Genomic DNA, 26518 nt, shown 5'->3' on the forward strand with positions numbered 1-26518 from the left:
GTTCCCGATTTTCTCCTGACATCTGCGCCAAACTTCAAAAAGACAGATCTCAGCCTCAAACCCCATAGGGAGACTTATTTTATCTGGCTTTCTGTGTCTTCAATAATAGAGACCAAAAAATCAACTATATACAACTCACAATTTTTGGATGGGGTACTCAGGGCTCCCACTAAAAGCAAGACCTAGTCAAGGTGATGCTAAGCCTAAACAAAATGCTGCCACCTGATCTCCTCCTGGGCCATGATTCTAGTGAGTCAAAAGACATTAGACACGAGCCTGGCCCAACCTGTGGCTACCAATGGGACCTGGTCCCATCTGCAAACTCAAGGGTCACTGGAAATGCAACCACTTTGTCTGCCAGACAGCAGGTAAGTCATCCAGCTCCCTACCCTCTCAGGAGAACTCACTGCAGCCAGATCCATTGATAGTTGACCTGTTTGGTCTTGCTGAAGAGGATTGATAGGACTTGGGGTCCACAGCCCACATTGAGGTGTCTTTGTCAGAGCCCTGAGTCTCACTGGACATCTCAGATAACATGCTCTCTTTTCTTGTTGACATTGAGGCCACATACGGTGTTCTTCCTGAGTTTTTAGGTCACTGTATTAGACCTCCAGTCTCTGTAGTGGGAGTTGGTGGCTGACCTACCCAACTCCTACAAATAGGAGACCTATCCCCTGTAGGTTCCAAACTCTCTCTCTCTCTCTCTCTCTCTCTCTCTCTCTCTCTCTCTCTCTCTCTCTCTCTCGTATTTAATATAGGGCCTATAAGGTCTCATTACACAGATCAGATTTGTAGTGATCCTCCTGTTTTCAGCCTAAAGCACAGGAACCTCGGTTCAATCCCCCAGCACCACATGCCAGCCAGCCCCGCCCCCTGGTGGGCTGAGCAGGTGTCACACACACACACACACACACACACACACACACAAATAAATAAAAATAAATTAAAAAAAAATTTCCAGTTTGGCCTATCTGGTTCCTATGCTGAGCAACCCATGATACTAAGCAGGCACTTTCACTCCCTGAGCTATCTGGCCAGCCCACCTTTCATTCATAATTTTTTAGTAATACCAACATGTCCCACACCCCCTTTGGGTAGGGATCTCCTCCAAAAGCTTAACTTCACCTTTACCTTTTCCCTCCCCGCAGCTCTTGTCCTCCAAGCCATTTGGCAGCATGCCATCAACTCATCGCCTCCCTCTTCCCTTGGCCACCCCGTACTGAGATACTTCCGGTCCCATTTGTGCCACCCATGCTACCTCTGTACTAGTTTGCCTCAGGGATCCCTCAGCCTTTTCCTGCATTCCTCAACACCCAGTAGCCCCTAAACACCAATAGGGAGTCAAACCTATAATCCGACGCCTCCTTACCAATGGTTTTCTTAGAACTACTCTCTTACTATAGTACTCCCACTCTTTCTGTACTCAAACCTTATGGCTCCTATTGTTCTGTTCAAGATCTCAGGGTTAGGGCCGGGGAGATGGCTCAGTGGAATAAGCACTTCCCTGGCAAGCACAAGGGCCTGAGTTCAATCCCCAGTTCCGCAAAAAAAAAAAAAAAAAAGATCTCAGAGTTATCAATAATGTGGTTGCACCTATTTTGACACTTCGTTCATAGATGGTAGCTCAACAAACACAGACTCTCAAAAAGGGCAAGACATGCCATAGTCAGTGGATCTAGAGTAATAGAGGTAAATGGGCTTTTAAAGGCCCAGCTCACCAAACTTACCCTAGAGTTGTACTTGCCTTGGCCTCAGCTCCTTCCCTTGGCTCTAACTAGACTCAGGGCACTTTCCACGGTACCCACTTTCCTAAGTTCATTTGCATTCATGTTGGCTAGAGTGCAAACGCCAAGAGCTGAGCAATCAATACTCTCCTTCCTCACCATGGTCATGGTGGAATGATGCATTTGGACCATGGGCCCCTTCCTGCCTCCCCTTCTGGGTCTTTTAATGATGATAGTGACCTGTCTACTCATAGCACCCTACCTTTTTATAACTTCTTCAAGGTTTCTTAAATCTTGGATGTGAGCCTTCACTAATGATGAACTTCTCCTGCTGGCCACAGCACCTGGCACTAGCTTCTACATGGGTGTGAACTATTGTCCTGTCAATCCTCCCTGCCCCCAAAATGACCCCTCCTCCCTGCCTGTTCAGCAGGAAACAGTCTAAGAAAGTCATCACCTCTTTGTAACAACTGAAAGATGGGAATGATAAGTTCTGGCCAAGTATGAATTGCTCAGCTGTTATGGTGGTCTGACATGGCTGAAGCCCCAAAACAGCAGCTTATCTTTCCAGTGACCCCTTTTTCATCCACATCCCAGCCCTGAATACAACTTCCTTTTACCTTTTCTACCTGCTCAAGGGAGCCTCCCAAGCAGCTCCTGTGTGTCACTGAGCCTGGCCCTCAAACTCCATCCCTAGAAAATGTCCATAAAATCCCAGCTTCCCTTTGTCTCAGGTCAGAGGACCCCTGCCATCTTTCTTTTTTTTTTTTTTTTTTTAGTTAAATCATGACTTTATTGCTCAAGTACCTAAATTTATGCCACCAGGGCAGAGGCTGTGGATGACTCATATTTCCAGTTGGGGGGGAGGACCCGCTTGGTCTTATAGTATCTAGCCAATCGATGAATCCGGCTCTCAATAAGGATCAGGCGGAACTTGGCATCCTTATCCTTCCTGTTCCTCTCCAGATGCTTCCGAACTGCAACTGCTTTCTTAATTAAGTGGTAGAGGTCCTCAGGGAGATCTGGAGCAAGTCCTTTAGACTTAAGGATTCTCAAGATTTTATTACCCGTCACAAAACGGACTTGGGCAACACCGTGAGAGTCTCTCAGGATCACACCGATTTGCGAGGGAGTCAGGCCCTTCTTGGCCAGTTTGTAAATCTGCTCCTTCACGTCGTCAGACGTCAGCTTCAGCCATGTGGGGACACTGCGGCGATACGGCAGAGCAGACTGGGACAGGCCCTTCCCGGGAGCATGCATGCGACCCATGATGGCGGCGGTCTGGAAGCAAAAGGCCCTGCCATCTTTCTACCATCCTCTGTGTGTCCTCAATAAAGGCCTTTTGTTTTACTTCTGCTTCTCTGCTGCACCAAAAACCCTAAAAATTACTACTTCCTAGTAAAATGGAAGAAGGCTCTCTGTGCGAAGGACCTTTCCTTATATTCACCAGATCAATGGCCAATAGATAATGTATAGGAGGTGTTCAATAATAAACAGCATTATTAGTCAGATGTGGAGGCCTATACTTGTTATACCAGTACTCTGGGAGGCCAGGGCATAAAGATGAAATGTTTGAGCCCAATTTGGGCAATTCAGCGACTTAGTAAGACCTAAGGTTAATCTTTTTTTTTTAAATTTTATTTGTGTGTGTGTGTGTGTGTGTGTGTGTGTGGCCAGCTCAGTCCACCAGGGGGCGGGGCTGGCTGGCATGTGGTGCTGGGGGATTGACCCATGGTCCCTGTGCTTTGCTAAGCTTGTTCTGAGTAGGTGCTTTAGACCACTGAGCCATCTCACCAGCCCAAGGTTAATCTCTTAAAAAACAAGAAAAGGGCTGGAGATGTAGCTTAGTGTAAAGTCGTCGGGTTCAACTCTAAGTATTGAGAGGAGAAAGAAACCCAGAATCCATAATTATTGTGGAAAGAGTGCCGTGGTTTGAATTAGAGCAGGGTCCTGGACTCCATATCCTATACTAAAAGACAATTGCTAGTTTGGGGGAGGTGGGATTCGAACACTACATCCTTCGCAGCCCGCACGCAGGGATTCCCGGGGTCCCCATTTCCGGCCAGCGGGGGCGTTCGAGGGCAGCCGAGGACGTGCGTGCCAAACGTGCGTGCGTGCGTGCGTGGGGTACGCACTGGCGGGCGAGTCCACGGGGGCGGGTCGATAGAGGGGTGGCGCGCGAGGCGCAACGGGTGGGGCCGCTTCCGTGAACCGCCTCCTCACGCCGGGCCCCCCCGCACGAGTGCGGGAGTGGTTTCACCCAGCCCCCGGCTCATTGTGCTCACCTCACGCCGGGCCAAGATGGCGGCGGCGCTGGAGGCCTCGGGCCTGTGACCACAAAGAGGGAGCTGGGGGCCGGACGGGAGCGCGGCGGCGGCGGCGGCGGCCGGCCGAGGCCTAGGCCGGGCCCCCCTCTCCCCTCAACCTCCCGCCCTTCCCTGCGCCCGCCCCCTCCTCTGCCCGCCCTCTCGCCGGCGGCCCCGCCCCTCCCCCAACCGTCCGACTAGCATGGTTCGGCGGCCGCGCGCGCAGACATGGGGGAGAAGCTGGAGCTGAGGCTCAAGTCTCCCGTGGGGGCTGAGCCCGCCGTCTACCCTTGGCCGCTGCCGGTCTACGTGAGTGTCGCGCCGGGATCCTGATCTCCCACTCTCTCCGACGACAGGGCCCCGGAATCACCGTTGGAAAGCCGGCCGTTGTAGCCCCGCGCCCGCTGGGCTGCCGTTGGCGGACTGGCGCTGGGGCTTTAGCTAGGGACCGGGAGGGGGTGGTGGGGTGTTTTGTCTCCAGAGTGTCCCAGTCGCTGACATCCCGAGGCCCTTAGTGTTTCTACTTTTAGCAGTCCCCTGTTATGTCTTCCTCTTATTCAAGATTTATTTTAATTAAGGAATTGTTGCCCATGGAATGTTGGTGGGCAAGATAGGGGTGATGTGAGAAGTTGATGGGTTTCCCCTCGTCTTGCTGGACAGGACTGGGGTGATCGTGGGAAGTTAGGGAGGTTGTTCCCCTCATTTTGATGGATAGGATAGGACTGATCGTAGGAAGGTACTGATCTTTGTGCCCCTAATCCTAGTGACCCTTGGAAAGTGACAGCCTGAGTGAAAATGTAAAAAATAAAAAAAAAAAAAAAGGGTCCCCATCGGGTTCTAGAGGTCCAGTGCTTGCCCAACAAGGGGTCAGCGCCCTGGTCGAGAAGGGGGTCGGCCTGTGTGTGTTTGTATGGAAATCGGAACAGGCAGATTGGCAGGCGCCTTTGGGTATGCGTGTTGACTGGGACCCCTTGTGCCCGGGTCGTGTCAGTTTTTAGAGATGTGATGGCCGTTCCTGCTGGTGCAGGGATGCTGCTGCAACTTTTCCTGTTGGGCAGCATGGTGTAGATCCGGATTGGAAACTCCCACTATTTCCATACTCAAAACTCCAGATTTTCTAAGTCTTCTCTCAGAAATTTCATTTTTATTTCTTCCTCTTTCAGTCGATATGTAGTGTAATTCTTTCTCTTTTAGGCTGTAGTTCCGTGAGCTGATCCAAGTGCAGAATAGTGACCCTTCTGTGCCTGTCACCTTTCTTCCAGCCCCGTCCTGTTTGTGTGTATGTGTGTACACGTGCACACTACTGGTAGCCCTGAGCTGCATCCCCAGCTCTTTTTTATTTCTGACTTTAAGACAGTGTCTGTAAGTCCTGAGTTGAAACTTGCTGTTTTCCTGCGTCAGCTTCCTAGAGTGCTGGGATGCCCGTCTCAGGCCTGGCTTGGACTCTGCCTTATGTTGGTCTTGCCTTTCTCATAGACTCACGCAAGTGAATCAGCTGTGTAGCCTCTGCTGCATTCACTTAGTAAAAAGTATTTCAGAATGCTGCATTTTGAGAAGTTGTTTCCATTGTTTTTGCTGAGTTGCGTCCCTTGAACTGATGAGCCACAGGTTGTTTATCCAGTCATTTGCCTTTAGGTCACAGGACACTGGGCTCTTTTTAGTTTGTGTGTGTGAGAGAGAATAGAGCATATGGAAGGCTTGTCCCCATTTCTTTGGTGTGGCACCCCAGCTGTCAGGTCTGTGCTGAAAGCTGTGAGTCTACTTCTGCCCCTTTACGTGTTGGAGGAGCTAAGAAATTCCCTGGAACCCTGTGGCTGTCAGGCAGAGTGGAGTTGCCAGGTTGGCTCTGTTCTCTTCTCCTGGTCCTGGGATGAAAGTTCACCCAGTGACTGTGGCCTGTCCCCACCCACAGCCTTATTGGCGGGAGCTGGCATTCCAGTGGCGGGCGGGACTGAGGCTGGCTGCTGGACTCACTTGGCAGGAACCAGGCATCCTTTCCCACTGTAGCTGTACTGCCTGGTCAGAGCCAGCAGGTGTGTGTGGGATGCGCAGAAAATCTCACAGGGAGTGCTTGGGGGCAGCAGCTTTTCAGTTTACAGCCCACTTGCTGCAGGGCCTTGGCCATTTTGCTGAGAGTTCATGTTCTGTGGGATCCTGTGATTATCACATTAAGTAAATGCTGTTGCTGAGGTTTGGGTTCACTGTTGGAGTGAGTACTTCTGACCTTGAATTTGAAATGGTGAGGTGTGTCTGTTCAGAATCTATCCTTCAGGGGAGTGGGGGGTTAGTAAGAACGGTCCTGGTTTCAGGAGCTTCTGAGACCAAGGTAGGTTGTGAAAAGGTCAGAGGAATTCCAGTGCCACACACCAAGGGCCCAGTTCCCCGAGGGCAGGGCTGTTGGCTTGGTCCCCTTGGGGAAATGTGGGTGTCCTCTCAGAGAAGAGGACCTCAGAGGGAGAAATGAAGAGGGAACAGCCACAGCTATCCACACTCACAAATGTCCACCTTTGGAACAAAGTTTGTGCAATGACAGACGTGAGGTGGGAGGGAGAGGGCTCTCAGGTCTTCACTGACTTAGGGTTCTGGGGCATGTGGCCATTCCTAGTGCTGGGTGACCTGTCTCTGGAGGAAGGGTGAAAGTGGTATTTTTGGTGGCTTACCTGTCAGGCAACATGGGGGAAAAACCTGAGAAGGTGTTGGAATGACCTTCCCCTTGGTGACTCAGTTGGCCGTGGGTGGCAGAGGAGGCGAGACGGCTTTCCTAGCTGAGTGTCCCCTGTCTGGTGAATGCCTGGAAGCCTGGTGGTGGCTGAGTAAGTTGTGAGGGGCGGGTGAGCCACCTCCTGCATGGTGACTCAGAAGGTATTTTCTGCTGCTGACCTCAAAGATGCACTTAATCCCCATTTGTGGGCAGGCGGAGGCAGGGTGGCCTTTAGACTGCTCTGTGTGGGCCGAGGGCTGGCTGGCTTCAGAAGGGACTGAGTGACAAAGCCTGGCAGACCTGCCTTTGCATCATGAAGTGTTCGCTGTCCTGCTGTCTCTGGTTCCGTCATGCTGCCTACTTCCTCCTGATGGCATCTAGGGCCTGGGAGGTGCCAGAGGGGCTGTAGGGGATGCCTCCTATTAGCACAGCCTCTCAGTGGAGGCAATGTCTTTTTTTTTTTTTTTTTTTTTTTATTGTTTGAGTCAGGGTCTTGCTATGTAGGTTTGGCACCTTGAGCTCACCACAGTCTATGCTGGCTTTGAGTTTATGTCTTAGCCATCTGAGCTAGTTAAATTTTTTATTTGTTTGCAGTACTAAGGATTGAATTCAGGGTCTTCACACTGAGCTCAAACCCCCACCTTTTTTTTTTTTTACTATTTTATTTATTTGTGGGGGGGGCAGCTCAGCCCACCAGGGGGCGGGGCTGACTGGCATGTGGTGCTGGGGGATTGAACAACAGTCCCTGTGCTTTGCTAAGCTTGTTCTAAGTAGGTGCTTTAGACCACTGAGCCACCTTGCCAGCCCCCCACTTTTTGAAACAGGGTCTCACTATGTAGCGTGGCCTTGAACTCTATGTAGTCTAAACTGGCCTCAAATTAGTAATGATCCTCTTGCCTTAGCTTCCTGAGTGCTGGGATGCCAGTGTCCCACTGTGTATATATATATATATATATATATATATATATATTTTTTTTTTTTTTTTTTTTTTTTTGGTGGGGTAATTGTCAGTTCACATGCACAGATGTTCATAAGAAATAATTCAGATATCCTGTGTTCCCCTCATGTTCCTCTAGCTCAGTCCCGAGCAAGCCACCACAGAGCCCTTGACCACAAAGTCTTGGTGGGGCATGTGACGCTGTGCTGGGCATCCTGTGCTGGGCGAAGAGGCAGAAGCCATCAACCAATGGCCCTCTAGGGGTGCTTGGGGGTATGTAGTGACCTTTGCAGTTGTCATGACTGCATGGATAGCCTACTAGGCATGGGGTGGCCCCCACAGTGCATGACCAGACCTGAATGTCAGTAGTGCTGAGGCCCAGAAAGATGTCCCTTTTCTGTTTTTTGTGGTATTTGGGATGGATGGAGTCCATGGCCTCACCTATGCTACCACTGAGTTATAATCCATTTATTTATTTATTTTTGCTTGTACCAGGGTTAAACTCAGGACCTTGCGCTTGCCAGGCGAAAGTTATTTATTTATTTATTTGGTGGAACTGGGGATTGAACTTAGGCCCTTGCGTTTGTCAGGCAAGCGCTTATTCTACTGAGCCAGCTTATTCTACTGAGCCATCTTCCCGGCCAGCTATGTATATATAGCTGATGGCTTCTCAACAGCTGCCTTTGGTCTTAGACCTGCTCCAGAGCTGTACAAGAGTGCTCTCATCCTGTGACATCCAAGAGTCCTCAGTCCACACCCAACTACCTTCCTGGATAAAAACTGCCAGCCTGGAGGCAGGGCTGCTAGAGTTAGGTACCTAACTTGAGCCAGGGTTTTAAAATGTTCTCTTGACAAGGTGCAGTGGTGCATGCTTATAGTCCCAGCTACTGGGGAGGCTGAGGCTGATTGCTTGGGCCCAAAAGCTTGAGGCCAGCCTGGGAAAAAGACCCCTTGTAGAAAAACAAGAAGTTAGAATGAGTTTACCCCATATTGTGGTTGATTGTGCTGGTATGCATCAGGTCTGAAATGCTGTGTGGATTTTGCGCTCTTCACATGCAGTGTGGCCAGCCACATATCCAGTGGTTCTTCTCTGGCACTTGCTTTCTCCATACCTTTGAGTGCAGTGTGTGGGGCATGTGGGTGCTAGGAGCTAGGTGTGTTCAATCCTATAGGATGCCACTTGTTTTTGGTTTTTTGAGACAGAATTTCACTATGTGTCATGTACCACCATGGCTGGCTCACCTTTCCTTTGGCTCTTTCACAGCCTCAGCTGGAGTTAGGGTCTGGTGGAAACCCCATGGCCCTTCCTTTTCCTCCATGGTGACTTGGCTGAGCTGTGATCCTTGCTAAAGGCCTAGCCTAGATTTCTGGTCAGGGCCCTGTCCTCCAGCTGTGCGCTGTGGTGTGGGTTTCCAGGGATTTCAGTCTTGTCTGGGTCAGTTGCCCTCCTTCCTGGTGACTCGACACCTGGCCACACTCCCTTAGGGTTGTGAGGAGAAACTGTTCCCAAGAGTCAGATGAAAAAAAAAAAAAAAGAGTCAGATGAATCATGAGAGGTGGCATCTGACATCCTGATGCTGAGCCCCTACCTAGCCCAGTAGTTCTTGGTGTTGGGTCATTTGTCCTTTCCTTTGCTTTTCACAGAGTGCCACTATTTTAGAAGCCTTGTAAGCATAGTTCTCAAGGCAATTGTCATGCAAAAGGCTGGGCTGGGTGAACCTGACTGTAGCTCCTGGCAATCTCTGTCCTGGCCCTGGTGGCTTGTTTCTGACATTCAGCTCAGGAGCCCTGACCAGACATCCCATGCATCTGTAAAGCCATTGCTTTCCCCATTGGGCTCTGCAGAGGACAGGAAGATCCAGGTGACTGGTGACACCTGTCACTGTGGATGGTGTCTGGGAGTTTTTGCTGGCTTTTCTGAACCCTGAAGCCTGAAGGATGCCAGCTGGAACAGAGGTCTGGGGAACAGCCAGTGAGCAGGGGCCCTCACCAGCAGACATGTCCCAGAGTCTCCAGTGTGCAGACATGGGGGCAGTAGCACATGAGCTGAGTTACTATCGAGGGTCCCTATCTTGAAGCAGCTCAGATGGATTTGGAGCCCCTCTGGGTCATAAAAACCTCTTTGGAGAGTTGCTGAGCTTGGCTTAATGCTCTCTAAATCTTGACTCTCTAGCTGGGAGTGGTGAGGCAGGCCTGTAGCTCAGCATTCAGAAGGCTAGGGCTCAGGAATTCAAGGCCAACCTGGGCTACACAGCTAGTTTCAGGCTGCCTTGGACTACATGGCAAGACCCTGTCTCTAAGACTCTGTCTCAAAAACCAAAACTAAATGCTGGGCTTGGTGGTGCATGCCTGTAATCCCAGCATTTGGGAGCTGATGCAGGAGGATCGTCACAAGTTAAAGGACAGCCTGGCTACATAGTGAGTTCAAGACCAATCTGAACTGGAGAGCAAGAGCCTGTCTCAACAAATGCTCAAAATTCTGGACTCTTCTTTTTTTTATGGTGTTGAGCATTGACCATTGTAGGCAGTCTATGTACTTGTCATCCCAGTTACTCAGGAAGCTGAGGTAGGAAGATCACTTTAGCAGAGGAGTTCAAAATCAGTCATCTATTTCAAAAAGAAGTCAATTTATTGTAGTGATTGCTTATATAGTATTAGTGAGACCCAGGCTTCCATCTCCAGTGTTGTAAAAGAGAAAAGAGCTCGGGATGGTGTAGCATTTCTGTAATTCTAGTTCTCTGGGAAGCTGAATCAGGAGGATTGCAAGTTTGAGGCTAGTCTTCAATAAAGTCTTCTTTTATAAAAGGAAAAGGAAAAAAAAAAAAAAAAAAAAAACTTGAGCCCAGCCGGAGCAACTTAGCAACACTCTTTATCTCAAAGTATAAAAAATGAGTTGTGATGTAGCTCATGGGAAAGGCCTTGGGCTCCATCCCTATTACCACACCACACACAAAGAAAGAAAAAATGAGAAAGGGGGAAAGGAAAGGAAGAAAGGCAGTGAGGAGAGCTGAGTGCTAGGCAGATAAAGGGCTATAACACTTATACACTTATCACCTGCCTTCATCCCCTAATTTCCTTCCCGATCTCCTCTGGGCATAGAAATGTCTAGAAGATACATAGCCCCCAGCACAGACATAAAAGAGGCACTGTGGAGCACTGGGTGCATCCCATGTGAAAGAGAGAGGAGTCTTCTGCCTGAGCTTTTCCTAGGTGAGGAAGCCCCAATGGGTGGGTGACCAAGATCCTATGCCGTGGGTCCAGAGCCCACACTTGCACCTGCTTCCAGACCTGGTGTGCCCTTTCCTGGGTGTGGTTTTTATGAAGGTCTTGCCAATACCCACTGCCTTCCATGCATGTTGGTTTATGTGTGTGTCCCTGAGGAGCAGAGAACCATCTTCTCAGGAAGACCCACAGTCTTGTGTACCATGGCTGCGGTTACCTATGGTTCACCTCTGCCCCAAAATACTTACTGGAGAATGCCAGATAGTTCCTGAGTTTGAGTTGCAAGTTTCCCTGTGCTAGGATCTTGGGATGTTCCACACGATCTACCCAGATAGGAATCATCCCTTGTCTAATCTCCAGGTGGTATAGGCCACCACTGACAGTTTGTTCATCAGCCAGCTCAGTTATCAGAGAGGCTGTGGCTACACAGAACTCATTACTTAGTAGTAATGGCTTCAAAGTACAAACTTATTGCAGAGTTTTGCTAACTTTCTCATTTCTGGGGCAAATACCTGATACCAGTTAAAGTAGGACAGATTTATTTTACCTCCCAGTTTGTAAAGGTTTCAGGCCATAGTCAGCTGGTTCTGAGACAGGGCAGCATAGCAGAGAGGCATTGCCGAGAAGGAACAGTCCATGGCAGATCAGGCAGGAGGCAGGCAGTAGTGAGTTTTCCATTTAAATCCATTCAGGCTACAAGCCCATTAGTTTGTGCCATCCACACCCTAGGTGGGCCTTCCCATTATCTACCTGCAGAACTACACTAAGCCAATCAGTCAACTAATGCATTTATCATACTCCCATGATCCAGTGATCTCCCAAAAGTCCCACCTATAGGTGGACATCTGTATAAAAGCTATAACAAGGGCTGGGGAGATGACTCAGTGGAATAAGTGCTTCCCTGGCAAGCGCAAGGGCCTGAGTTCAATCCCCCGTTCTGCAAAAAAAAAAAAAAAAAAAAAGTTATAACATACAGCGTACTGGCATAATTGTTTTATTGTTGATCATCTCTACCTTGTATAATGTGTTAAGTTAAATTTATCATGGGCTAGCCATGGTTGCATATACTTATAATCCATGTGTTGTGATTTCAGTCATCCCCTGGGAGTCTTGAGATGTGACCATGTATAGTGTAAGGCAGGAGATTGTGTGTACTAAGGAAGTTCTTGCTCAGTTCCAGAGTAGAGGAACAGCTCAGCATCCTTCTGAGGCTGCTTTTTACAAGGAAAAACCTCTTCTCAGCTGCTTTGTTTTAACCCCTGAATAGACAAGGGTAAATAGTTCTCTTATCTGGCAGTGGAGTTTCTGATGAGGCCAGAGTCCTGTGCCTGAGGTGGAAGACAGATGGGGTGTCCCTGTGTCTTGGTTACTTTTGTTGTTGCTGAGACAAAATACCCAACACTAGAAGGAAGGGAGGAGGAAAGGTTTATTTCAGCCCAGTTTAGGGAGGTTTTAATTCGTAGCTGATTTCAAGGCAGGTGACATGCTGGAGGGGCATCATGGAGGACAACAAATGGTGGCATGGCAGGCATGAGGCAGCAAAAGTGGTGTGTAGCAGCAGCCGCAGACCTAGCTTCTCGTGTTTTGGTGTGTTTTTTTTTGTTTTGTTTTGTTTTTTTGTCTTTTTGAAACAGGGTCTCACTATGCAGTTCAGGCTGGCCTTAATTCACTTTGTAGCCCATGCTGGCCTTAAACTCAAAGCAGTCCTCCTGCTTCAGCCTCCCCAGTGCTGAGATTACGGGAGTTGCCACCACAGCTGGCCAAGCCTGGCTTCTTTCTGTTGTTTCATATTCTGTTCAGTCTACAAACCTCTTGATTGGTGACAGCCATACCCACAGTGAGGCACCCTTAATCCTAATGGCACACCCTTAATCCACATTCAGGGGCCGTGGAAATAGCTCAGTAGAATAAGTGCTTCCATGGCAAGCGCAGGAGTCTGAGTTCAATCTCCGGTTCTGCAAAAAAAAGAAAAAACAAAAACAAAAACATGTTCAATACATACCCTAATCCAGCCACCTTTAAAATTCTCAACCTCAGACCACATGAGGGTTTGGAGGAACATCTAGATACAAGCCATTACACCCTTTGTGAGGTGATGCTTGAAAACCCAGGGCTCCTGGGCTGCTCTCCTGTCACTTTCTTGGAGCCCTGAGAATCAGTGAGGAGAGGCCATGGGCAGGCAGAGGAGTCAGGGAGACACCAAGTATCTATAAATGTTGGCAGGTTGGCTCTCAGTAAGTTGGAGGATTTTATTTCTTCTGCTTCTGGGGAAGGTCCCCAGAGGCTCATTTGTGCCAGGCAAGCTCTGGGCCGCTGAGCTGTGCCTCCAGCTCTGGGGGGGTTTTGTTAAGAGCTCTAGAAGCTTGTGCTTGTTTTTGTTTTGTTTGTTTTTGCCTTGAAAGGTAAGGGTTAGTAGCTGACATCATGACACACGCCTGTAACCTGGCACTGGGGGAAGCTGAGGCTGGTGGATCATAAATTTGAACAGCCTGGGCAACATGGTGACTTCCTGAGACCTTGCCTCAAAATAAAAAATAAAAAGGGCTGGAAATACAGCTCAGTGTGAAAGCCTTAGATCAATCCCCAGTACTGTTAAAAAAAGGAAAGAGGGGGCTGAGAAGATGGCTCAGTAGAAGGGTCTGAATTCAATCCCCGGTTCTGCCAAAAAAAAAGGGAAAGAGACGGCTGCACAACTTTGTGCGTGCATTAAATTACTGAACTGCATACTTTATCTCTTTTTAAATTTTCTAATTCACTTATGTTTTTGCAGTATTAGGGAAGGAACCCAGGCCGCATGTGTGCTAGGCCAGTGCTCACTGCTGAGCTGACCCACCCCAGACTATGCGCTGTATGTGAGTACACTGCAGGTGTGTGAGTTACGCCTCAGTGGAGCAGTTATGAAAAGAAAGACCTTGGGTCAGTTTTGTGTTTTTTGTTTTGTTTTTTTTTTTTTTCCATTTTTAAATTTGGTACAGGGTCTCACTGTACAGCTCAGACTTATAGTGATTCTCCTGTTTTCAGCCTCCCCATAGCTGGGATTACAGGTGTGCATCACCCCCTTTGCTCCCCCACCCCTGTCCTGGCTCAGTGCACCTGGGGGCAGGGCCAGCACAGGTGTTTTTGTTTTTTTGGAAAGGTCTCACTAAATTGTGAAATTACCTCAGCCTCCCAAAATGCTGGATTGCAGGCATGTGTCACCATGTTCAGCCTCATGTTCTTTATAGTTATTCTGATTCTTTTGAATGGTGGGAGGCCCTTTCAGATGTACTTTTCTTGTGTCTGTTCCAGGAAGTGCTTTTCTCTTTGCTGAGGTGTGGGTTCTATGGCTTGGGATAAGAATGACGACTGTTGGGGCTAGGGAGATGGCTCAGTAGAATAAGTGCTTCCCTGGCAAGTACAAGGGCCTGAGTTCAATCCCTGGTTCTGAAAAAAAAAAAAAAGAATGACGACTCACAGAATAGCTTTGAACTTCCTGGTGTGAGCCCACTGGTGGCATCTTAAGTGGCCTGGGCAGCTTTGGTTGGTGTAGGTACCAGGCCCTCCTGGGAGGCTTTCCCAGGCCTTTCTGCACTCCAGGCCATGTGTGGTCGGGTGTTTCGAGTCTTCAGGATGCTTGTGGACCCCAGGTCCCTAGGAGTAACTGATTTCAGTAAGACCCAGGCTCCTGAGAAGTGTGAGGGGCAGGGAGACTCAGCATATGGCAGAGGAAGGGTCTCTGCTGGCTGTGCTAAGAATAGCAAGGGGAGGGAAATTAGTCTTGGTGAGCAGTGTGTTTCTTGCTTAGCATAGCTGCACCACAATCACATTGATGTCTAGAGCCTGATGGTGGTGGGGAACACTGGAGCCTTTCAAAAGCCCCATGTTGTATGGCCATACCTGTACACTGCATGACCAGGTTCTGTACCAGGGAAAGTCCATAGCTGCGTGGTTGGAGGTCTGAGCACCCTCAGCTATGTGGAGGCTGGGGAGGATACACAGCTTTGTCTTGCTATTCTGTCTTAGGCCAGGGCCAGGAAAAGTGCTTACCTGGAAAGAGATGTCGCTCATCACCAGCCCTGCTGTGGCTGGGGAGTTATTGTCTTGGATGCTGTTTGAAGGCCTTGGTGAGGATGAAGGGATCTCCAGACCAGGCTGGCACTCTCTGGGCCCACAGGGTTGGCTGTGAGGCAAAGGACACAAGGCGGCACCTCCTTCCTTCCTTCCTTTTCTGTCCTGTTGTGTTGTGGTGGGTTTTTTGTCTTTTTGAGACAGGGTCTAGCTGTGCCGCTCAGAATGGCCTTGAGCTCACTTTGTAGCCCAGGCTGGTCTCGAATTTGCAACCATCCTCCTGCCTCAGCCTCTGGACTGCTGGAATTATAGGCGTGCACCACCATACCCAGCTTGTTTTATTTTATTGAGACAGGGTCATCATATATAGTTTAGGCTAGCTTTGAATGCACTGTATAGCCCAGACGGGCCTCAAACCCCTGGTGCTGCTCATAGCTCAGCCTCTTGATCACTGGGATTACAGGCTTGCACCCCTATACTGTACTTGCTCTGTTTTTGTTGATGTGTCACATGGATGCATGATGTGTGCACAGCAGCTGTGTGCCTGGTCCTCCTGAGGACCCCGTCCTTGGAAGTGACAGAGGGAGCGGGTGAGTTGGAGGGCAGTAGCATTGGTGTGAGGTTTGGTAGCAGATGTGATGTGTTTTAGCCTCCATGTGGCTGTGCACTTGGCTGGCCAGTGATTGTAATAGGTGTTTTTCATTTAACATAGGGAAAACCGTGATCTGTAGGGGTTTAGTGACCTGCCAGTCACGTGTTGGGCCATTCAGAGGCAGAAAGCACAGCCAGGCCTCAGCTTGAGGAGGCATCAGTGCTGTGGCGGCTTCTGGGGTCCTGTGAGGATGGTTTGAGAGCCATGTCAGTCAGGAAATAAAAGTCCATAGCAATGGTCAACTGGAAAGAAGGGGCAGCGTCCCTTGCCATTGTCCTGTGGATGGGCAGAAAGAGGCCTGATGTCTGAGATGCTGCCCCTTACTTTTCAGGACAAACACCACGATGCTGCTCATGAAATCATCGAGACCATTCGGTGAGTGTTGGCCAGTGGGGAGACCTATGGGGGTGTGACGCCATAGAGCTGGGCCCTGGGCCCTGCCGCTTCCGGTGGATGGGTGTGGCCCAGGGGAGCTCCAAGCAGGGAGCAAGGGGACAGCCTACGCAGGGGACAGCTGGCTTGTTGCACATGTGCCCTTGCTCTTGTCACAGTCCCCTCAGTTTGTTCTCAGCATCCCCAGAGTTTCCCCAGTAAAATCTCTGGAGACAGCAGTGGACTCGGGAGTAGCTTTTGAATTGTGGTGGGAGAGGGTCTGTCCAGTCACCTGGCTTTTGATGTCAGTCACCTGGCTTTTCCTCTACCATGGACAGCAGATCTCAGGAAGGGTAAGGCCCTGGGCGTTCATCTTCAGACAGATCCAGCGCTTGGACAGTGCCTCCTGCTCCTGTGCTGGGGATAGGAGGCAGGGTCAAGTGGAACCTTGCATTGTTACACCTGGGTAGAGGATGCATTGGGTGCTGTATTCTTCTTTTATGTATTTGGTACAGGGTCTCACTGCACATCTCAGACTCTGAGTAGTCCTCCTGTTTTCAGCCTACCCAGCGCTGGGATTACAGGCGTGTGCCACCCTGCCTGTACTGGGTGCTGTGTTCTGATCTGAGCCCCACTCTTTAATCTCTGTCATTGTGTGCTATCCCTGAGCCACAACACCATGATGTCTTGAAAAACCAACTGCACTTGGTTGACCCAAGTGTGCAAGACTGGTTTTCTGGGTCCATCGTTTTCATGAGGTTCCCAGAGCATTGCCAGATAGCAGGAGCCAGAATGGCAGCGCCTAGGACTCTGAGTATGAGGGCAGGGGGTCCTGGAATCTACTCCCCCATCAGAATCCTGATGCTCTGTGTTCTTGACCTCACCAGCCTCAAAGCAAAACTCTCCCAAGCTTGGCTTCTCAATGCCTTTGTATTTCTCTAGGAAGGGTGGTCATACTGTCATTTTACAGTGGACTATGTCCTCATCACATTGCCTATGTCTCAGGCTTTCAGCAGGCTGTCATCTTATTTATTTAGCAGTGCTAGGGGGTAGGACCCAAGGCCTTGGGGATGCTAGGAAAGCACCCTGCCCCTGAGCTGTGGTCCCAATCTTCCTTCCCTCCCTCCCTCCCTCCCTCCCTCCTTTCCTTGATCTGTTTATTTTAAGATAGTGTCCCAAGGGCTGGGGAGATGGCTCAGTGAAATAAGCGGCTTCCCTGGCAAGTGCAAAGGCATGAGTTCAATCCCTGGTTCCACCAAAAAAAAAAAAAAAGATAGGGTCCCATTAAGTCACAAAGTTGCTGAGGCTGGACTTAAATTTGAGATTTTTTTTCCTATCTCAGCCTTTCAAGAGTGCTGGGATTATAGGTGTGTACCACCACATACACTTCCTTTTTATTTTTTGACCCAAACCCTTGAAAGTTGTGTGGGCTGGGCTAGAACTTGCAATGCTCCTGCCTCAACCTCCTGAGTGCAAGGTTACCAGCATGTGCCACTACTCCTGGCATAACATTTTATTTTTTTGTTTTGTTTGTTTTTGTAGTGCTGGCAAAAACACAAACACAAGGCCTTGCTAGACAATGTTCTATTGCTAAGCCACATTCCTAGCTCTATTGTTTTGAATTTTATAGTGATATGTGAGTTCATTTTGTTTCCAAGGGCTAACACTGTTTGACATTGAAGCCACATAAAATCTACATGATTTGCAACAACTCCATCATAAACTTTATAGTGTTTGTTAGAAAATGATGCTTCCAGGGAGATACGTCAGTGGCATAAATGCCTACCTGGCAAGTGCACAGTCCTGAGTTCAATCCCTTTTCGAAAGAAAGAAAGAGGGGTCGGGGAGATGGCTTAGTGGAATAAGCGTTTCCCTGGCAAGCACAAGGGCTTGAGTTCAATCCCCAGTTCTGAAAAAAAGAAAAGAATGCTTCCTTTTTTTCTTTCACATCTTAAATCATGGGTTCATTTTGGGGTACTATGGATTGGAACCAAGGTCTCTGAACTACCTCCCAACTATTTTATTTTGAGACAGAGTCTCACTAAGTTGCTGAGTTGCCAAGACTGTACTCAAACTCATGATCTTCCTGCCTCAGCCGCACACAGTGCTGGGGTGACAGGTGCACACTGCCACACACAGTGGAAGTTTTATTTTGCCTTTTTAGACTCAGGAGAATTGAGTTTGAAGCTTATAAAAACAAAACAAGGTCTACTTAATAGTATTCCTGTGGTTTCTGCTTTTCTGTTTCAGATGGGTCTGTGAAGAAATCCCAGATCTCAAACTGGCCATGGAGAATTACGTCTTAATTGACTACGATACCAAAAGGTAAGCAGACGCTGGCCCAGCCCCTCCTCCAGGATGAGTCTTCCTCGATGGCACAGCAGCTGCAGAGTCCCTTGCAGAGCTGACTGTGGCTCCATACAGTTACTTTGCTTGGAAATGTTTATTGAGCCTTGGCGAGGGCTGTCAAGAGTGAGGACAGAATTGGAAACTCCACAGGCTGAAATCTGGATTGGTATGTGTGTGGAATTACCCGGCGTAAACAGCAGCTCTTTTTATAGCTGGCAATGGCTGCCAGATGTCAGTATTTCCACCCAGGCCACCCCTGCCGTCCCGGGTGCTTGCAGTGCTTGCTGGCCTCCTATGGGCCTGGCCAGGGGCTGTGGCTCCTACCCTTGAGGCTCCTAGCACTTTCCTTCCAAAAAGTGGGTGCAGGGCCAAGCATCTCTGGAATGCCTGCCAGAGGGCTTTGTTTTTCTTTGGAAAGAAGGGTGGCCCAGACTTACTGTTCTAGCTCTGGTAACCTGCCCTGTGTCAGGAGCACATAGGCAGTAACTCCTCGTAGAGGACTGAGTCTAGAGTGGCCCTGTAGCCCCATAGGACCCTTACCCAGTGACTTCATTGTTAGACATGGAGAGTGCTTGCTGTGTTTGAGCAGTGTAGTTTCTGTGACAGCTCGTCCTGTCTCCTGGCTCAGCCCTGCCCCTTCAGGGCCAGACTCTGGTGTCCCTCCTGTCAGAACTGCACCCCGGGGCAGGGGTAACCTGGTGTTGCAGGCACTGAGATAAGAGACCTCCTCAGGAAAAGACCTGTTAGGGCACTGGTGTCTTAACAAGAGTGTGATAAGGACCCAGGTGGGTTAGATCTGCAAGGGTGTAGGTGTAGGAACTTCTGTGCTTGTGGCGGTGGGGTGTGATACCCCCATGTACTCCATGTGTACATAGCAACAACCTCCTGACATTGTTCCTGGGGGATTTTTACAATAGCTTCACCACACAGGCCCACCACATAGGAAAGGCTGGCTATGGCGGGTGCACCTATGATCCCAGGACTTAGGAGGCTGAGGGAGGAAGATTGCTGAGAGTTCAAGGCCAGCCTAGGCTACATAGGGAAACCCTGCCTCTAAAAATAGAAGGAAAGGCTGAGAGGACTTGGAGGCCAGGCTTAAAGCAGATTTAAGAGTTTGTGGTTGAGTGTGCACTGAGAGGCCCCTACTCTCACCCATGTCGCCGTGCAAGGTGCTTGTAGGGTGTGCCCAGAGGGCTGAGGCACAAGGTTCGCTCTGCCATGCTCCCCATCTGTACATCTTTCCAGAACAGTCCCCTGGGTCTCCAGAGGTTTGTGATGTCTGGTTGTCCAGATTAAAGGCAGGATATGAGGGTTGGAATATGAGAAAAACCCAGAAAGTGTCCTGAGGGTTTGGTGAGAATAGGGTGTCGAGGTGTTGGGTGGCCTGGTGGGCTGGTGCCTCAAGAAGGAGGTGGCTCCCAAGTGTACACAGGTTCACGGTGCCCATGGGTGGAAGCTTGTGTGGTCCTGGTTGGTCATAGTGCCGCCAGCCCCTGCCTGTCCCAGTGCACAGGTGAGGTTGTAGGTGAGGACCCCTGGACAGCGTTGGATTACCTCAGGCCTATGTGTGTCCCTGGTGGTTCCCACTGACTTATAGATGCCAGCATCAGCACAGCAGTGGTCTTTGACATTGTTGTAATCCTGTGTTCTACTGTCATTGTGCTTTGTAAAATGTCATCAGGCTTTGGGATATCTTCCTGCCTTTGCAATCTTGTGCTCTCTTCTCTGTGTTTGGTTTTGAGACAGTGTCTCACTGTGCTGCCATCCGGCCGGGTTGGAGCTGCAGGAGACAGCAGCAGACTGTAGTTCCCATGCTTTCAGCCACCCTGCTGTGGCAGGATGCTGTGCTCCTGTCTCCTGGAGTTTTGGGTTGGACTTAAATTTCTCTCTAGATGGAGAAAGTGTGTAAAGCTAACCAGACACAGGGCCTATGCCAGCATGCCAGGTTCACCCAGCTCTTAGATAGGGAGGACAGTGCACATGGAGGTGGGGGTCAGTTGTCCGCCTCCCGTCCCTGATTATTCAGCTGGCTCCCAGCACCCCACTCGGGAAGGAAACAGTCTACAAGCTCATGGAGAGGATGCAGAGCCACCCTCCCTTCCGCAGGCACTGGGCTCCCCCTGGGCACTGCAAGTCAAGAGCTGCGGCTGTGGCCCAGGAATCCTGCCTCCGCAGGCTGAAGAGTGCTTCCTGCTGTCGACAGTACAGTGCCTTCTGGGTCCTCTGGGGAGAGCACCTCATGGCTGACTTGGGGCTCTGGCAATCGACTATTAAGAACAGTACAAATCTGTGCACAAAAGGCTGTGCAGCTGCATGTGGTAGAGCACGCTTGTTATCTCAGCACTCTGGGAGGCTGAGGCAGAAGGCTCCTGTGTTTGAGCCCAGCCTGGGTAACTTCATGGCATCCTGTCTCAAAATTTTAAAAAAGTAAATAAAGGGCTGGAGATGTAGCTCCATGTGTAGGTGCCGAGTTCAATGCCCAGTACTGTTTTTTTAAAAAGTAAAAGCTTAAGTCTTACATACCTATAGCCTGGCTGCAGATTTCACACCAGGAATGCCATAACTGCAGTAGAGACTGGTATCAGATAGACTTGGCTTTCTGATTACGTTTGTGTTTCTGAGCACAATACGTACCTTGAAGGTTTCCTAGACAGAGGCAGTGCTCGTGTGGGGAGGAGGGGCTGCCCCTCCTGCAGAGTTGTGGTCTTTAGGGTCAGCCACTACCTCACATTTTGCTTGGTAGCCCCAGGGTTGAGCCCTTCAAGGGATACTGACTGACCCCAGCCAAGGAAAGGATGACTCTGAGTCTGCTCAAAGGGGCCCTGGTGGGTTGGGGAAATGGCTCAGTGGAATAAGCGCTTCCCTGGCAAGTGCAAGGGCCTGAGTTCAATCCCCGGTTCCACAAAAAGGGGGGGGGGGCTGGTGTGTTTTTGTTCATTCTAGCTGGTACAGTGAGGGCTTGGCCCTGCCCTGACCACTGTGCAGACTCCTTTTTCTAATTGTATCTGCTGTGTTCTTTGACCTTGGGTTGGACTCCTGGACCCAAAGCAGCCCAAGCTGCCCTTGCAGTCTCCTGTCCAGAATTTCCTGGTCAGTCCCGGCTGCCTGTGTGCAGGCATTGGCCTGGGGCTACTCATAGGTATCAGATCTGGTCCCATCCTGCCCATGTGCAAGGCCCCAGGAGTGGCCTTGGCCCTGGCTGGGGGCCTTCATGGAGTTCCTAGTGCTGGAAATGGGCCTTAGGAGGGCCCAGCGGCTTGTTCCTGAGGTTCTGGGTCCCGCCCAGTGGCAATGGCGTGGCCCCTCGGCCATGCAGTCCTGCTCTGGGACGGTACCTCTCTCTTGCCTGTTCCAGCTTCGAGAGCATGCAGAGGCTGTGTGACAAGTACAACCGGGCCATCGACAGCATCCACCAGCTGGTAGGTGGCCTCACTGCCCCCAAGCTTATCCTGTAACATCTGGTAGGTTTTCTAAGTCAGGCTCCCTGGACCTTGCAGATCAGTTATGCAGTAGGGGTCGGGTGAAGGACCAGTGTTTAGTAGTAGAGCCTGGTGGCAGCACAGTCAGGACCCAGCTGGCCTCAGTTTGTTTTCCAAAGTAGATGCTGAGGGTTATCATCTTTGCCCTTTTCCCCTTGGACAAGGCAGAGATATGGACAGAAGCAACTTCCCAGACTATGATGACCGCCCCTGTCTTCTAGCTAGCCTATGACTCTTATCCTCCGTTCTGGTCATACTGACAACTTGGGAGGGCTGTGACACGGCAGAGTATGGGCTGCTTCCTATTTGCAAGGACCGACCTCTTACGAGAAAGCACAGGTGTTCTGCCCTGGTGGGGATGAACAGCCAGAGTGGGTTCTGTTGGGGCAGCTGGAGGTGTTGCAATATGACCTTGAGGCTTCCTCCAAAGCTGACAGTGCTGAGAGTCCCATGTGGCTGTCTGCCCCTGATTGGGTGATTGTGTGTCGTGTGTGGCTCCATGGAGCTCTCAGATGCTGATGACCTGCATAGGTGTTGCCTGTGGCCTTTAGTACCAGTGCTGACCACAGGAAGAACAATTGTGTCTGCTGAGTATGTTAAGCACTCCTGCATAGGCAGTGACAGGCCAGGGACCTTCAAATGGCTCCTGGTGCTAGAACTGGGCCTTGGTAGTGCCCAGCAGCTCATTTCTGAGTTTCTGGGTCCCTTCCAGTAGCAGTGTCCTGCCTCCTCGGCTGTGTAGTCCTGCTCTGGGAAACCACACCAGCTGCCCCTCACTGTTCCAGTGTTGTAAATGTCAGAAGGTGTAGTGATGTTGCCTTGCAGCTTTGTGCCACAAAGGTCATAGCTTCATGCACCCTTATAAGAGGTTAGGGATGAGGTTTAGTGGCATATGCCTATAATCGTAGCACTAAGGAAGCTGAATCAGAAGGAGCATTATGAGTTTGAGACCAGTCTGGGCTACAAAGTGAGCTCAAGGCTAGCCTGAACTGCATAGAGAGACCCTGTCTCAAAAAGACCAAAAAAAAAAAAAAAAAAAAAAAGAGTATAGGTCCTCATAGTGATGCCCTATGGCCAGGGTTGGTACCCTTGGGTCATAGACAGCTGAACAAGGGCCTGCAGGATGTGGCTCTACAGCCTGAAGCCAGGGTGTGATGCAGCTGGCACATCTAGGCTCTCAGGTTGGTTTTTTTCGTCTTGGTTGCTTTTGAGTTGAAGAGGCCCTGAGTAGAAGTGGCCAGGCTGCTATCTTGTGAGAAGCCTGTCCTTAGGTCTGGGGTCTAGGCAGCCAGGGGGCTGGGAGCCTGGGGCAGTGGTGCCCCAGTGACCTTCAGCCTAGGAAAGTAACCTGTGTTCGGGTGTTGGGCAAGTTAAGCGAAAGCTGTGTTCCTCTTGTTGCACTGCAGGTCAGAGCTGAGAAGAGTTGGTTATGCAAACCCACCCAAGGGCCCATGTTTGCACATGCACACAGTAACACTTTCTTTGAGGCTGAGGTGCTGGGGATGTGGCTCAGGGCTTCACTAGTGCCAGGCAAACTTCACAAGCAGCGCCCCAAGCCCCACTGTGTCTAATTGGGAAAGTAACTGGGTAGGGTGGGCACAGCCAGATGCCCACTTATGCATGACATGCCCATTATTTCTCTTTCCCCAGTGGAAGGGGACCACCCAGCCCATGAAGCTGAACACACGGCCGTCCAACGGGCTCTTGCGGCACATCTTGCAGCAGGTCTACAACCACTCGGTGACTGACCCAGAGAAGCTCAACAACTATGAGCCCTTCTCCCCTGAGGTGTATGGGGAAACCTCCTTCGACCTGGTAGCCCAGATGATTGATGAGATCAAGATGACGGAGGATGATCTATTTGTGGACCTGGGCAGTGGTGGGTCTCCCGTGAGGGGCCTGCCAGCTGTCACTGGGTTCCTGGTTGTGTCCCTTGTCTCTGTGTATGCCAGTGTGTGCTTAGAGAAGGGCACAGTGGGACAGTGCCAGCAGCTCGAGGAGGCTCTAGCACTACCCCAGCTCCTCTCCACCCACATCCTCTGGAGGCCTGAGGCTCTAGCCTTATGCACTTAAGCCCCCACCAGCTTTGTTCGTGTCTGTGCTTGTGTGGGCAGCCCCAATAGGCACTTGGCTCCTCCTCTGCCAAGCGGCTCTCTCATCAGCACTGTGAGGACCTCACCTGTGAGGAAGAGAACTTGGGCTGGCCCTGTCCTCCTGTGTCATTGTGAGAAGCTGGGTCTGTGCCCCACCTGCTTTGGAGTGGCTTTGTTGCTGACCTCATAGGTCAGAGGTGACAGGGCAGAAAGGGACCTGACTCATTCCATCTATTTATAAAGTACATATCCTGTCCCTCGAGGCCCAGTAACCCCCGTACTGCCCCTCAGTACTGACCTGGGTATCTTGTTTCCACAGAAACACTGGGGAATACATGAGCTTGGGCCTTGGCATCTCCTAAAGGGTGCAAGCTTCATAGGAAGCTGCCCCCTTGCAGGCAGTGGCCACCTTTCCTTCCCTGGTGCTTAGTGTTATCCATACACACTTGTGTTCAGAGGTGGCTGGCACCAGTACTGAAGAGAGCTGACCCACTATAGAGAACTGGTCCCAAAGCTGCTGGGACTTGTGGTTCTCAGTCCTTGTTGTTGTTTTTTGTTTTTGCGGAACCGAGGATTGAACTCAGGTCCTTGCGCTTGCCAAGGAAGCACTTATTTTACTGAGCCATCTCCTCGGCCCCTGGTCCTCAGTCCTTGTGACCCCAGGTTATTGGCCAGTCCAGCTGTAAGGCCATCAAGTGTTCTGGGCCTGTGTAGGGGCCACGTGGGGACACTTAAGTCCTAGCTGTGTCTCCACACCCAGAGATACCATAGTTGGCAGTTGTGCTTCCTTCAGGTGGTTTTAATCTTATTCTACCTGCATGTCAGATATGTGTTTGCACTGCCACAGTGCTTTGGGGGGCCTGGGTGGAGGTGCCAGTCCGAGTACTGCTGAGTCTCACGTAGCTCAGCCAGGCCTGTGGGAACACTTTTTTACACACATACACAGAGAGAGAAAGGGAGAGAGAGAGAGAGAGAGCGCGAGCGAGCGCGAGTGCGCGAGAGCGAGCATGTGCACGTGCACATGAGCGCAAGCACTTGTTCTTTTGGGGCCAGACAGCTGATATAGTTGCGGGGGTAGTGGAGGTGTCTGTCCTGTGATGAGTACTCTGCGTGGGGCCAGGCTTCCTAAAGACGACCTCAGAGGGCCTCATGGGTCTTTGAGCTATCCCATGTCCTACAGCTGGTGATGTCATTGGACATCATCACGTGGCCTGTATACCCGACTCTGACATGTTCTCCCTAGGTGGTATCTGCTTGGTGCCTTCTTACAGTGCTGAGTCTCTGTCCTGAGTGTTTCATGGGCCTCTGATGCTTCTCTCTTTGATTGAAGGTGTAGGGCAGGTGGTCCTCCAGGTCGCCGCAGCTACCAACTGCAAACATCACTATGGAGTCGAGAAAGCAGACATCCCAGCCAAGTATGCGGAGGTGCGTGATCCTGGGACCTAGGCTGTGTATGTGGGGCAGGTGTCAAAGATGAGGCACCCTTAGCACCAGACCCTCAGCTTCCCATATGGGCAGCGTCCTTGCTAGGCTAAGGAGTTTTATCTGAATCAAAGGTGTGGGTGGGTGTAGGTGTGTGTGTGAGAGATAGCTGGCATCTTCCCAGCAGAGGGCCAGCCTTGCTTCCAGGAGCAGCAGGCTTGGTTGGGCCTCTGTGCCTTTGTTTCTCTGCCTGTGATTGGTGCTGAGCTCCTCCACTGACCTTGGCATGCAATCTGATTTGGATTCTCTCACCCTCTTCCCTTTTGGTTGTCTCTTTCTGATGGATTGGGTTCTGCCGGGGCCACCCTCTCACAGCTTCCACCTGGGGTAGGGAACAGTGGGCTATGGGGTGTAGACACGTGAGTGGAGTGTAAGCCCTATAAAACCATTTCTAGAGCATGTGCCCTGGTGGCTTCCAGATGCTGGTGGGTTGGGAGCACTGGGATATCCCCACTGCGCATGTCTCTGGTGGACACTGCCCCATCCCAGGAATGTCCCAGTAGGGCTGTGCTGTGGGTGGGAACTGGAGTCTTTACGTGTATGGCCTTGCGAGGCCCACTGGGAGCTACAGCTGTGTGCATATGTGGGCTTGTTGGGGCCCTCCTTGTTGCCCAGAGTTTTGATAAGCTATGTAACTTCTTTCCTTTCTAGACCATGGACCGAGAGTTCAGGAAGTGGATGAAATGGTATGGAAAAAAGCATGCAGAATACACAGTGAGTGCCATCGCTCCATGCCCCGTGGCTATAACCCCAGCCCAGCCCTCAGCCCCTCCTCTTTCCTGGCCTCCATTCCTATCTTGCCATATGGGCAACATGGCACACCACTCCTGATACCCACTAGTTTGTGGCCCCAGTGGTACACAGAGCAGTTGCTGGAGCCTTGTCCTCCCCAGCCTCTGTGGCTTGGGCCTTTCTGTCCTCCAGGGCATGTGTGGGGACCCTGAGGCTGGCGGGGTGGTAGGGGGGGCGTGAGGAGATAAGCCAACATCGTGCCTCTGCAGAGTCCCGGGGTGCTTGTGAGCAGTGGCTGTTGCCCACTGGGCTATATAGGGCTTACTCCAGGTATGGTGCCCTCCATGACAGTGTGCTTGGGTGTCAACTCATGTCCCACATGTGGGGGGCTGAGTTTTATTGTGTTAAACTGTTGACTTCTC

At 50.6% G+C, this 26518-nt stretch overlaps 2 protein-coding genes across 10 annotated transcripts in view; one reads left to right on the forward strand and one right to left on the reverse strand.

Moving 5' to 3' along the window:
* Positions 1-2521: 2521 nt before the first annotated feature.
* On the reverse strand, positions 2522-3013 carry LOC101586376 (40S ribosomal protein S13). The gene has a single exon (XM_004632697.2). The coding sequence runs from the start codon at positions 2991-2993 to the stop codon at positions 2538-2540; it is 456 nt and encodes a 151-aa protein (XP_004632754.1). The 5' UTR covers positions 2994-3013; the 3' UTR covers positions 2522-2537.
* A 988-nt stretch (positions 3014-4001) lies between these two features.
* The window catches only part of Dot1l (DOT1 like histone lysine methyltransferase), a 53201-nt gene continuing 30684 nt past the window's right edge, over positions 4002-26518 (forward strand). For 3 of the 9 annotated variants that reach the window (XM_023716947.1, XM_023716954.1, XM_023716948.1), the window contains exons 1-7: positions 4189-4339; positions 15921-15964; positions 18212-18286; positions 21597-21729; positions 23440-23668; positions 25213-25307; positions 26016-26078. In XM_023716947.1, the coding sequence (XP_023572715.1) occupies positions 4259-4339; positions 15921-15964; positions 18212-18286; positions 21597-21729; positions 23440-23668; positions 25213-25307; positions 26016-26078 (720 nt within the window). In that variant the 5' untranslated portion in view covers positions 4189-4258. Of the gene's footprint in view, positions 4340-4567; positions 4767-7819; positions 7942-13707; positions 13758-15920; positions 15965-18211; positions 18287-21596; positions 21730-23439; positions 23669-25212; positions 25308-26015; positions 26079-26518 lie in introns of those variants that run through there. The other 6 variants (XM_004632698.3, XM_023716950.1, XM_023716949.1 and 3 more) reach the window with 6 other exon arrangements.

Source organism: Octodon degus, unplaced genomic scaffold (assembly GCF_000260255.1).
Source record: "Octodon degus isolate 3935 unplaced genomic scaffold, OctDeg1.0 scaffold00050, whole genome shotgun sequence".
In the NCBI taxonomy this organism is placed as follows: domain Eukaryota; kingdom Metazoa; phylum Chordata; class Mammalia; order Rodentia; family Octodontidae; genus Octodon; species Octodon degus.

Bases quoted from the DNA above. Each gene is read 5' to 3' on its own strand.
- LOC101586376 (XM_004632697.2), bottom strand. From the start codon at position 2,993: ATGGGTCGCATGCATGCTCCCGGGAAGGGCCTGTCCCAGTCTGCTCTG.